The sequence below is a fragment of the Acinonyx jubatus genome, chromosome F2 (assembly GCF_027475565.1).
Source record: "Acinonyx jubatus isolate Ajub_Pintada_27869175 chromosome F2, VMU_Ajub_asm_v1.0, whole genome shotgun sequence".
NCBI classification, from domain to species: Eukaryota; Metazoa; Chordata; class Mammalia; order Carnivora; family Felidae; genus Acinonyx; species Acinonyx jubatus.
In genome coordinates this window covers 1547568-1559957 of record NC_069394.1, presented here as the reverse complement: position 1 = coordinate 1559957, position 12390 = coordinate 1547568, and the positions used below count along the sequence as shown (strand labels likewise).

General features: G+C 60.3%; 1 protein-coding gene across 1 annotated transcript; it reads right to left on the bottom strand.

The window, feature by feature from the left end:
- Window positions 1–779: 779 nt before the first annotated feature.
- On the bottom strand, window positions 780–6943 carry LOC128312793 (cytochrome P450 11B1, mitochondrial-like). The gene is made up of 9 exons (XM_053208171.1): window positions 6318–6943; window positions 5774–5929; window positions 4584–4783; window positions 4251–4454; window positions 3863–4017; window positions 2677–2843; window positions 2168–2246; window positions 1873–2070; window positions 780–1643 (listed from the first exon to the last, which is right to left on the bottom strand). Exons 1-9 carry the CDS (start codon window positions 6554–6556, stop codon window positions 1530–1532), a joined length of 1512 nt encoding a protein of 503 aa, XP_053064146.1. The 5' UTR covers window positions 6557–6943; the 3' UTR covers window positions 780–1529.
- Between the last annotated feature and the right edge of the window lie 5447 nt (window positions 6944–12390).

The window sequence follows — 12390 nt, the reverse complement described above, 5'->3', positions numbered from 1 at the left end:
GAGCCTGTGCCCCGCTGCACAGAGGGACTCACACACACTGCCTCCGGGGGAGCAGCTGGCATTCCGGGCCTGCCCGCCAGCAGCCAGCAGGTGTCCCCACAGGGCAGGGCCTCAGGGAAGGAGACTTGGCAGTGGCAGGAGCCACAATCCCCCTGCTGAGCGCCTGTTGAAGCAGCTGCGCTTTCCCAAGGCCCACCTGCCTCCCTGGGGCCTGCGAAAGGGGGATGGCTGCATAGAGTGCCCACGGGAAGACCTCACAGCTCGGCGGGAGAAGGGCTGGGCCGGCGTGGCAAGCCCAGGCTCCAGCTTGTGCCCGTGTGTCCCCAGGTCCCCAGGGCCCTCTCTTCCTGCCTCCACGTGCCCTTCAGCTGCGCCTGGCTGGGGCACGGAGAAGACCTCCTCCCGGCAGCAGCCCTCCTGCACTGGGCCCAGTAAGGAGGGCTCACGCTCTTTCCTCCTCCAGGGAGTCCGCACAGGGAACACACGCCAGCGGGCCACTCGGCGGGCGCCCGGGGCCGGCCCAGGCACACGTGCGGCCCCTCCGTCCTTGCTTTGCTGTGAGCTGAGTGCCCGGTTCTCCCCCAGGGAGGTGGGGGTGGGGAAGGAGGGGGAGCAGAGCCACCCCACCACTCACCCTTGCCTCCCGGCCCCTTTCCACGCCGGGGGTGTCACCTGGCCGCAGGCAGCGTGGGACAGGCTGCTCGCTCCTGCCATCTAGGAGATCCCAGCCGCCTCACAGCTGTCCAAAACCCCTTCCTCCCATGATGTCAGGAGTGGCCCCTGTCCTGAGGGCCACTGTGGGAGGCCAGCCGGGCACGGCACACAGACGGCTTCGTGAAAGGGAGCGTGTGGCTGTGCCTGGCTGAGGTGGCTTCTCTGTGGTCACCCTGCAGCCCGCCAGAGGAGATCACCATCCTCCCTGCTTTCAGAGGAGTCTCATGGGCCCAGATGTCCACCTCAGCTCCTCGGCGGCTATTGTAAGAAACAATACTCCTGACCTGCTTACCCAGGCCCTCGGCTGGGTGCTTCAGTCACAGTCCCAGAGCACTGGCAGGGCCGGGAGGACCCAAGTGGACTGAGCAGAGCAGGTAGGGGGACGACTCACGGCCCAGCTTCAAGGTCTAGGCTGGCAAGACCAATGCAGACGAAGAGTCTGGCCTTTGGAGTGGCGGTGAGCAGGACAGGGCCGCCAACCTCTGTGTTGTGCGTGGGGGCGGGTTGAGTACAGAGGGGATATGAGATTGGACAGGCAGGTGGGGGTGGGGGCGGATCTGAAGCCCCTGGAGCTAGTGTTGGGGGCTACGGGGGCCAAGGCCCTCCGATGGTGCTCCTCGCTGGAGAAGGCGCTGGTGGCACTGGGCTCACAGGCAGGACCTGCGGCCAGATTCATCCCCCTGCCCCTGGGTGCGAGGCGCCGGCTGGACAGTGCTGTGGCTCCAGAAGCAGGGTCCGTGGGAGACAACAAGGGTGGCCGGGGGCAGGCAGAAGGGGGCTGGCAGCACCGCTGGCCCGACGGCGCGGTGACGTGACTAGTTGATGGCCCGGAAGGTGAGGAGGGGGTGGGTGGTGGGCACGAACACGAACTGGTAGGTCATCTTTACATCCTCCTGCCTGAGCGTCTCCACCAGGAAGCTTTTCAGCACCTAGGACAGAGGCACGGGTTCCACCTGGCCAAATGGTCAACCCCGATGTCCTGGTCCACCTTCCCTCGCCTTTCTGGACCCTACCTTTCGGGTCAGGCGCAGCGGAGGAGAAGGAGAGGCCTGTGGTCCCCAAGCAGGCCACCCGGCACCCCCAGGCCCCGCCCACCCGCAGGCCACGCCCTGCCCGGTCGCATCCCGTTCCGCCCCCGGGCCACCCAGGCCCGCTCACGTGGTGCAGCAACAGCAGCATCTCTGTCTCTGCCAGGCGCCGCCCCAGGCACTGGCGCAGACCAAAGCCGAAGCCTAGGTGTGGGTATCTGGTGCCAGAGCCCCTGTTGTCCAGCCAGCGCTGGGGATGGTAGCACTCGGGCCTCTCAAACACAGAGGGGTTTCGACCCAGGGAGTAGAGTTGCACCTTGACCAATGTCTGCGGAGAGGTGGGGAGGGGCGGGGTCGGTGGCCCCAGGAGTGAGAAGGTCACGCGGGCTTGGCGTCTGCTGGAGGGGCTGTGGGGCCTCACTCACCCCTGCCGGGATGTGGTAGTTCTGCAGCACCACGTCCGAGGCCACCTTTCGGTCCACAGACATCCCCACGGGGTACAGCCTGTGGATGGGGGCACCCGACAGGGTCCTCAGCTGTCCCTGGGACCCTCGCTTCCCCTCGGCCACCTTCCTATCCCAGGATGCGCCGGCCTGGGGGAGCTGCCAGCCACCCTCCCGGGTCGCCTCTGGCACCGGGAAGCCTAGATCACGAGGAGCTGCTTCCTTGCACTTCCTGAGTCAGACAAAGTGCCCTGAGCCTGAGCAGCCCCCGGACACGGCGGACACGGCCGAGGATGGGGCCCGGGACATTGAAGTGGGAGCCCAGGGGGAGAAGAGCTCCTAACCCTTTCGGGAGAACGGGACGAGGTACAGGGTTGCGCCTTGGGCGAAGCCGCTTCTCAGCCCCAGGACCTGGCCGCAGGCTCCCTGAGCACTGCTGTCCAGACAGTGGGGCCAGGACAGAGGCGGCAGCCGGGGCCTGCCACACCCACCTCAAGGTCTCCTTGAGGGCCGCCCGCAGCAGGGGCAGCTCCGAGGTTGCGCTCTGGGGATCCTGCGAGATCCTGGCCTCGGCCCCCAGGCTCTCCTGGCGTAGGGCCTGCTGCACTTCAGGGTTTCGAGCCAGCTCAAAGAGAGTCATCAACAGGGGGTAGACCGTCTGCAGGAGCCACGGGTGCAGGGCTCAGACCTTGGCCCAGGCCACGCACCTCAGCTCCCGGGGCCTCTCCACCCCGGAAGACGGTCCTCCCTTGGGGGTGGGTCGCCTCAGATCCGCGGTGACGTGGACGCCCGGAGGACTCCTCCCAGGGATCTGGGACCTCAGGATCTAAAACCTAACACCTGACTCCCTCAGCGAAGGTGTCCCCAGGCTCAGTAAAGAATCAGGCCTTCTCCAGCCCCTTCGAGGCCTGGTTCTCACCCTCCTCTGGGGTCCTTCCTCTCAGGGGTGTGTATGGGGGGCGGGGGGGTTCTACTGCCCTAAACCGTTGGCACCCAGTAGGATTGTCGCCCGGACACCTGCAGGCAGGTCAGCCCAGACCTTGTGGTCGGAACACGGACGGCCCGCCCCGGCCCCTGAGTCGGCTGGAAATTTGGGGAGTTTCTCCACCGCAGGCCTGTGCCTCTCCTCGGAGCCCCGGGTGCCCGGCCCAGAGCACGACATCACAGATGCTGGTGCGTGAACCTGGGGTGGAGGGCCAGGAGGCTCTGGCTGCACTCCACATCCTGCGGCCTGCCCCCACCCCCAGGCTGCATGCCATCTGTTCTCTCTTGCACAAGCTGGAGCCCCGTGCGCCCCTTTCTGTCATCCGCCCGTCACCTCCAAAGCATCTCTGACCTGGGGCCAAATGGACTCTGTGCCTGGGAAGGGTTCCTGGTGCAGGCAGCCCTCCAGCCGCATCGCGGCCCTTCCCCTCTTCCCAGGACCCAGGCGACTGAATGGTGTCTGTGCTGCTCATGTCTGTGGGCTCGTCCACCCTGCACTGGGCCTAGAGTGTGGCATCCCACCCGGGGAACTGCAGGCCCCTTCCCTTGAGGGTCGGTTCCCGGGCCCCCCACCCCAGGGCAGAGCCTTCTGTCAGCTCAGAACAGGAGCCTGAAGGAGACACAGGCACGGGGGCACGCAGCCTGGGGTCAGGAGGCTCCATGGCCTAGGGCAGGGCTGGTTGCTGTCCTGACCGTGTCCACGCTCCCGGTGGTGAGCTCGATGGAGTTGGCCCAGATGGCCTCGAGGCTCAGGTCCGCGTGCGTCAGCAGCTCCCCCACGATGCCGCTGTAGTGCTCCGGGCGGCTGAGGGCCAGCTCCTGGTAGATTTTCTGGATGGCATTGTTGGCTGTGGGGCACGGAGAGACAGGGGCCGGGCCACTTCTCCTCATGCCCCTGCCCGTCAGCCCGTCTGCCCCGTGCCATGTGCTCAGCACCGGCCCGGCCCAGACTCACCGCCAAGCCTCTCGGGGCCACAAAGGCCCCCGAGGTGACCTCAGCCCTCCCCCAGCCTGTGGTGACAGGAAACCGGGGACCCTGGTGTCCCTGGCATTCAGCGCTTGCCCGGTCTCTGGCCCTCACCATACTGGAAGATGTAGTCCCAGGACTCAAAGTGCTCCTTCCACAGCTGGGTGCTTGTCCAGCGTGATAGGACCCTGGGCATGAACATGAGCTGTGCGGTAGACTTTAACATGACCTTCAAAGCCCGGAGAAAGTTCAGGCTGGCAGGACTTGGGCTGTGGCCAAGGAGGCCCAGCCGCTCTCCAAAAAGGGCTAGATTGCTGGCTGTGGACAGGGAACGGTTGCTGAGCCCAGGGTGGCCGACAGCGTCACGGGGGCCTCAGCCCCGTTCCCGGCCGGTCCCGGCTTCCCCGAGCCCTGACCCCCCTTCCCTCCCACCCTGACCCCGCGGACCTTCTATGGTGTAGGAGAGGATGCTGGGCTGGATGTCCACGGTCAGACTCCCCCGGGCATTCTGCAGCACTCTCGACCTCAGGGCCTTCGAGAAATCCCTTGCCACCCAGTCCACCATGGGCAGGTACTTCTGGACGGCCTGAGGCGACAGCACGTCTGGGTTCAGCTTCAGTCGGTTCATGCGCCATTCGGGCCCGTTTCTGTAGAGCAGAGAGAGGCGCTTCAGGGGAGCCCGAGTCAGCAGCCTGGGGCCAGCCCTGGACCCATCTTCCTCGTCTCCAAGGGGAAGGGGCGAGGCAGGGAGCGGCCCGCTGGTCCCAGGGGGCAGGCTGCCTGCCTGGGGGCGTGAGCGCCAGCCCTTTCCCTCAGGGAGGCCTTGTGTGCTGGGCCCAGGGTGCCCCCGTGGAAGGTGGGGCTGAGCCCAGAACTCCTGCCTGGCAGTGCCGCCTGGGTTCGTGGAGTTTGTTCACGCACACCTGCAGGCCCCTTGGCTGGCACGTCAGCAGCTGTCCGGGCTCTCCCTGTCCCTGAAGACAGGGGAGAGGTGGGCCAGCCAGCTCCAGAGTGAGGGGCCCCCGGCAACCTTCTCCTTCCAACCCTCCCTGCTCTGAGAATGATGCTTCTGGGCCGGTCCCACGTCCCCTGTCCACCCAAGAGGATACACACACACACACACGCACACACACACGTGCTCACACACACACCCACCTACAGCTTAGCTCCTGGGCAAAGGTGCCTTCTTCCCCCGTCCCCCTTCTCCCCAACGCCCCCTCCCCAGCCCCGGCCTCTCTCCTCCTCAGCCACCTGGGCTCTAGTCAATGCCAGTGGGTCCTCAGGCCCCAGCACATGCTGACACGTTCCCGAGCCCCTAGCCCCGACTCTCCTCCCGCTGCCCCGGGCTTCCTACCCTGACCTGTAGGAAGGGAGAAGCCCACCCCGCACGGGGAGTCCGCGGAGGCCTGCGCAGCCTGGGGCTCCCTGATGGCAGCGATCATCCGTCCTCCTCTCTGAGGCCGTGGCCCCGCTGCCCCTCCTCGGCCCCAGGACACATACGATCCCCAAGGGGTGGGCACCCAGCGGGAGCCGGCGGCCGCTCTCCCGCCCCAACCTGGAAGGGCCTTGGGCAGGCCCGCTTGCCATCAGCCCTGCCCCGCCCCTCCCCGCCCCTGCCCGCCCAGACTCCCTCTCACAGCAAGAACACGCCACATTTGTGCCCGCGATGCTGTCGGTAGGCCAGCCAGGGGTCCAGGGGCGGCCGCCACGGTTGATGGCCGTCCACTTGCTGTAGCCTCTGCACATCCTCGGGCATCATCAGGAGCACCATGCGTGTCCCTCCCACGTCATACCTGTGGGACGAAGCTCACAGCCCTGCTGGGGGACCCGTGCCCTCCCCCAGGCCTCACTGTGCAGGACCAAGGCGGCCCGTCTCCCGTGGGCCTGTCCCTTCTCCCGGACTGGGGCTCTCCCGGAGCGGGCAGTCCCTCCCGCGGTCTGACCCAAGCCTCTCCTGCTCTGCTGGCCGCGCTCTGCCCTCTCAGCCGCGGCCAGGGAGTGCTCCCTCCTCCCCAAGAGCCGCAGTCTCCAGGTGCCAGGCCCAGAACCCCCGCTGCTCGGCACCCACCCCGCCTCCCCGGGGACGCAGAGCACAGGCGGCAGTGCGCCTGGCCCGGACTCAGCAGCCGCTCGGGAGAGCCGCACAGGTGCTGTGGCTGAGGTGGGCGGGGAGGCCTTTACCTAAAAATGGGCCCCAGCTCCTGGAAGAGCTGGTGCACCTCCAGGTGAAAGCTCTCCAGGCGCTGTTCCTTCCAGATCTGCAGCAACCTCATCCACCTGTTGCCGGGACAGCGCGGTATGGCTTCGAAGGGCAGCACCGCCTTGGGGGCCGGAGCGGCTCCGGCGCCCGGTGCGCGTGCCCTGCCCGGGGACGGCCAGGGCCCTGCCAGCCACACTCGTGCCTTTGCCCCGAATGCCATCCTGCTGCTCCCTCCGCCCCCCGTCGGCCCAACTCTTTTATCTCGCTGGAGGCCTGGGCCTGCGGCCTGATCGCGTCATGGGAGAAGTTGTCCCTGGACCAGGCCAGGAAACCCGCAGCGGGGGTCAGGGCTGGAGGCCTCCAGAAGAGACGGATGGGCACCTTGTGCCACGGTTTCGCAAGGCCTGCTGGCTGCTGGCTGTGGAGAGCAGGGCAGGGTCTGGATCGTGGGCTGAGTGGGGCTGGCGGGGTTGTGAGCACTTGCCTCCTCCCCGGTGGGGGAAGGGAGCAAGATGGATGGGGCCCCTTATCTAATCGAGAGACGCAGGGGCCTGCGCTGTTCTCTCCTTTCTACAAGGACCAGAGCAGGAAGCAGTGGGCGGCCATGAGTCCCACAAACCTACGTGCCTTCTGTCCACTCTTCCCAGATCATAGGCTGGGTGCAGGGAACGCCCACGTGAGCCGACAAGGGTCCCCGCCCGGGAGGGCTTTCAGGGCCCTTAGGGGACTCCAGCGACCCAACTGTGGGTGGCACCGATGTGGCCGGCACCCCGTCTCGCTGGCTCTGCTGCCTCAGCTCTGGGGCAGCGAATGCCCAGGACACGAGCAAGCCACTCCTCAGGCGGGGAAATGAGGCACCGCTTGCCTGGCCCCCCGTGTGGCCCCCCGCAGGGGCGGCGATCGGTGCCCAGGCCCTCCTTTCCCGCCCGGAAGCCTGCGCTCAGGGGTGCGGACCCAGAGCTCAGGCCAGTGGCGGGAGGATCAAGTCCACAATGGGGGCTGTGGGCGTGGGCTCCCACCCTCTGGAGGGTGGATCCCGGGTTTGGGGTCCCAGGGCACCTCACCCACGTCAGGCGGGGTTCCCCCGAGGTGGCTCTGGCCATCATCGTTCCCATTTTCAGATGAGGGGACACGAGCCCTGGGTTCCTGCCACCCCCAGGGCCCCCAACGTGTCACAGGGGCCCCGCGGCCCTGGCTCCTGCTGGGCCCCCAGCCCTGACCGTGATTTGGGGAGGGGGCGATGGGGTAGCCGCAGCTGGGGCTCTGGAGGCAGCAAGGAGGCTGCGTGCGGGTGTCGGTGGGAAGGGCCAAGATCTGAGTGTCTTCAAGGGTACTGCAGTGGGATCCTGTCCCCGCTCCAGTCGTTGCCCCGGGGAGTCTTCGGCGGGGCGAGGAGTCACGACTGCCCAGGCCCCTTCAGCAAGCTGCCACGTGCGCGTGCCTCAGCCCCGAACGGTGGGCACGCCTTGCTTTGGCAGAGACGCAGGCTGAAGCCACAGCGGCCCAGGCCATGCAGCCCCGCCTGCTGCCGACCCTCCACCCCCAGCGGCGGCCCAGGCGGCGGAAGTCGTGGGCGCCCTCTCGAGGCCCGCGGGCCAGCTGCAGCCGCGCCTCGGGCCCCGCCCCCAGCGGGGACTGTCCCCGCCCCCCCCCCCCCCCCCTCGTCTTCTGCCCACCGAGGGTCCAGGCGGCCCCTCTTCTGGAAGCGCGGCTCTTAAGGGGCCCTGGGATCCAGCGGCTTCCACGCACGTATTTCCACTGCATTACGCTGCCAACAAGAGTGTGGGCGATAGGAAGAGCCGGCCGAAGTGGGGACGACCGGCCAAGGCCCAGTCGGGGAGCACGGTCTCTGCGGCGGTGCGTTCCCACCGCTGAATTTGCAGGGTTGGAAACGAGTGCGTGCACCCGTCCTTCTGCGCTGTAGTGAGCAGGAGCCGCCACGGGACGTGGCGCAGGAGAAGCGCGTCATCGTGTCCGGGCACACGGCGGGCTTCCCAACGCGAGTGGGAGCGCTGTCCCAGGGCCCACGTGGGAAGGACGCGCGACCGTGGAGGGTCAGGTGACAGGACGGCACTGAGGGACAAGAGACACGTCTCACAAGCTCACGACAGCACGACACACTTTGCCTGGTTTCCAGCACGGCTGAAGTGCAGACAATGCAGTGCACCACATAACGGCCGTTTACCACCAGGCCCCAAGGCCTGGGAGAGACAGGGACTGAGTGATGGGGCCTGGTGTTGGGGGACAGGAAGGCGGGTTCCCTGGGGATGTGCAGCTAGACGTGCGTTGCTGCTTGTCTTCTAGGACTTGGGTTGGGTCCGGTGTTCGTTCCACCCCCAAAGATCGGGTCTGGGAAAAGGCAATAGATCTCGAGGCCCCTGGTCCTCTGCAGGTGGTCCACGGCTACCAGTGCGTAGAGGCTGCTTCGGCCAGAGTGGGGGTGGGACACAGTCCCCAGGTTGCTGAGGGTCAAAGGCAACAGCGGCCCCTCCCCTGCTGCCTGCTGAGGACTGTAGGGGGCAGGGCCCCAGCCACCTGGTCTAGAGCTGTGAACACAGGGAGTGCTCCCACAGCCATCATAGGGAGGGGAGGTGCCCCCGGGCTCCGAGCTGACTGATGCTCGGAGCTCCCATTCCAGTGTAATAACCGGCTGGAAACAAACCAGCAATCCGAAAACCAGAGAATGGATCCCACAGCGTCTTGCACCTTATGCGTCCAGTCAGGACTCCGCGGTCCTGTGGGCAGCTCTGAGAGGTCAAGGGACTCTACGTGCAGCATGCCGGCCTTCTAGCTTGATCTTCCCAGCCCGGCCTCATGGCCTGCAGGGGTGCCATGGCTTAAGATTCAGTCTGTGTTTCTTGAATGAACAAACGCGTGAGCACATACAGCCCTCGTGTGCACACACCAGCCGCTGCCCCGGCGCACGGTGTCCCCTTCGCCCCTGGGTTCTCCGATGATGCCGTGGAGAACACAAATGGCTTTGTAGGGATCAGGGCTTCTCCAAGCTCCATACCTTTGTGCTTCCTGCACAGGAATCACTCTGTGCAGGATCAACTCTGGCCCCTATGAGTCTGAGTCTGTATCATTCATATTCTGCTTCCCTGTCCTACACTTTTAAAAACACAGAGCTCACTGCTTCGAACTTGGGTCTGCATGAGTCTGCAGCCAGCAGTAGGAGGGTGTGTGTTCATGTGTGTGCATGTTGCCCTCCTCCTAGTTCTCTCCCTCTGCCACCAACATGCCAGCCAGTTTGAGATGGAACAGAGTGGAAGACAGAAAGAAGGGTGTCACTGAATCTTGCCATCCTAAGCTGTCCTCACACTCTCTAAGGCGGGCAGGTGTTTAGACCTGACACCTTCTGTGGCGGGTGCTTCTCCTATGCAGCTGTCTCTTGCAGTGCCCTTGACATAGCCCAATGCATCTCTATTCTGGGTGGTCGCTGGAGAAGCCTCTGAAAGCCCAAGGGCTCATGCAGTGCATTCGTCTGCACCTGTGGCTCCGGGGCCTCCATCCTTCTAGGTGCCTACTGAGCAGGTTGCAAAAGGGACCCATGCTGGCTCTTGGTCCCAAGGGGCCCTCCTCTGGCCACTGAAGACACTAGTGCACCTCCCATTCCAGGATCCTGGGTGCAGCTGTTTCCTTTTGGTCGATAGTCACCCGGGATGTAAATTTCCATCCTGTGACTTTAAACCTTTCAGTGACTTGTGTCTGAGACGTTCCTCCCTGGAGCGCCAGTGTGTCTTGTTTTCTCCAGCTTTCTGTGGCTTTCTGTATATAGTATTGTGTTATCTGGAAATAGGGAAAGTTTTACTTCTCCCTTACCAATTGATAGCCTTTATTTCTTTTTCTTGTCTGAATCCCATGGCTAGGACTTCCAGGACTATGTCGAATAACAGCGGTGAGAGTGGACATCCTTGGCTGTTCCCGACCTTAGGGGGAAAGCTCTCAGGTTTTCCCCACTGAGTGTGATGTTAGCTGTGGGTTTTTTCATATATGGCCTTTATTATGTTGAGGTATGTTCCCTTTTGTAAACCTACTTTGTTGAGGGTTTTTTGTCATAAATCAATGTTGTACTTCTGTCAAATGCCTTTCCTGCATCTACTGAAATGATCATATGGTTTTTATTCTTTCTCGTGTTGATATGATGTATCACATTCATTGATTTGTGAATATCGAACCACATTTGCACCCTGGAATAAATCCCACTTGATTGTGACGAATGATTTTTTTTAATGTACCGTTGGATTCACTTTGCTAATATTTTGTTAAGGATTTTTACGTCTATGCTCGCCTGAGCTATTGGCCTGTAGTTTTATTTTTTAGTGGTATGTTTATCTGGTTTGGGAATCAGGGTAATGCTGGCCTCATAGAATGAGTTTGGTAGATTTTCTTTCTCTTCTATTTTTTGGAATAGTTTGAGAAGAATAATATTAACTCTGCTTTAAATATTTGGTGGAGGGGCACCTCAGTGGCATCTGACTTGGGCTCAGGTCATGATTTCACGGTTCGTGGGTTCAAGCCCCACATTGGGCTCTGCACTGACAGTGCAGAGCCTGCTTGGGATTCTCTCTCTCCCTCTCTCTCTGCCCCTCCCCTGCTCGTGCACTCTCTCTCTGTTTCTCAAAATAAATAAATAAACTTTAAAAAATATTTAAATAAATAAATAAATAAATAAATAAATAAATAAATAAATAAATAAATATTTGGTAGAATTTGCCTGTGAAGCCATCTGGTCCTGGACTTTTGTTTGTTGAGAGTTCTTTGATTACTGGTTCAATTTCATTGGTAGTAATTGGTCTGTTCAAATTTTCTATTTCATCCTGATTCTGTTTGGGGAGGTTATATGTTTCTAGGAATGTACTCATATCTTCGGGTTATCCAGTTTGTTAGCATGTAATTTTTCATAACATCCTCTTATAATCTTTTTTATTTTCTGTGATGTCAGCTGTCATTTCTCCTCTTTCATTTCTTATTTCATTTTTTTTTCTTTTCTTTTCATCAGCCTAACAGTTGATCAATTTTATGTTTTCAAAACATAAACCAGCTCCTGGTTTCATTGATCTGTTCAATTGTTTTCTAGTCTCTATTTGATTTATTCATACTCTAATCTTTATTATTTTCTTCCTTGTACTGGCTTTGGCCTTTGTTCTTCTGTTTCTAGCTCTTTCAGGTGTAAGTTTAGTTTGTTTGTTTGAGATTTTTCTTGCTTCTCGAGGTAGGCCTAACCTGCAAAACCGTCCGTCTTAGATCAGCTTTGCTGTGTCCCAAATATTTTGGACCATTGTGTGTTCACTTTCATTTGTCCCCATATGTCTTTTTATTTCTTCTTTGATCTCTTAGTTGGCCCATTTGTTGGTTTAGCAGGATGTTATTTAGCCTCCATGTGTTTGTGCTCTTTCCAGATTTTTCCTTGTGGTTGATTTCTAGTTTCCTAGCATTGTGTTTGGAAGATGCATGATATGACTTCAGTCTTTTTAAACTTGTTGATACTTGTTTTGTGGCCTAACATATGCTCCATTCTGGAGAAAGTTCCACGTCCACTTGAAAAGAATGTGTATTCCACTCTTTTAGGATGGAATGTTCTGAATATACCTATTAGATCCATCTAGTCCAGTGTGTCATTCAAAGCCATTGTTTCCTTGTTGATTTTCTATTTGGATGAGCTGTCCGTTGATGTAAGTGGGGTGTTATGATGGATTACTTTATGTTTGTAATTAGCTGCTTTATGTTTTGGGTACTCCCATCTTGGGTCCATAAAGAGTTTCAATTGTTATATCTTCATGTTGGATTGTCCTTTGTATGATTATGTAGTGTCCTTCTTTGTTTCTTGTTGCAGGCTTTATTTTAATGTCTATTCTGTCGATATAAGTATTGCAGTCTGGCTTTCTTTTCACTTCCACTTGCATGATAAATGCTTTTCCATTCCTTCACTTTCAATCTGCAGGTATCCTTAGGTCCGGAATAGGTCTCTTGTAGGCAGCATAAAGATGTGTCTTGCCTTTTTATCCATTCTATCACCCTACGTCTTTTGATTGGAGCGTTTAGTCCATTTCC

Bases quoted from the DNA above. Each gene is read 5' to 3' on its own strand.
- LOC128312793 (XM_053208171.1), bottom strand. From the start codon at position 6,556: ATGGCATTCGGGGCAAAGGCACGAGTGTGGCTGGCAGGGCCCTGGCCG. The intron at 4,784-5,773 runs GTGAGAGGGAGT...TCTGCTCTACAG, and splicing joins AAATGTGGCGTGTTCTTGCT to AAACGGGCCCGAATGGCGCA. The intron at 2,844-3,862 runs GTCAGGACAGCA...TGGCTCCTGCAG, and splicing joins CCACCGGGAGCGTGGACACG to ACGGTCTACCCCCTGTTGAT.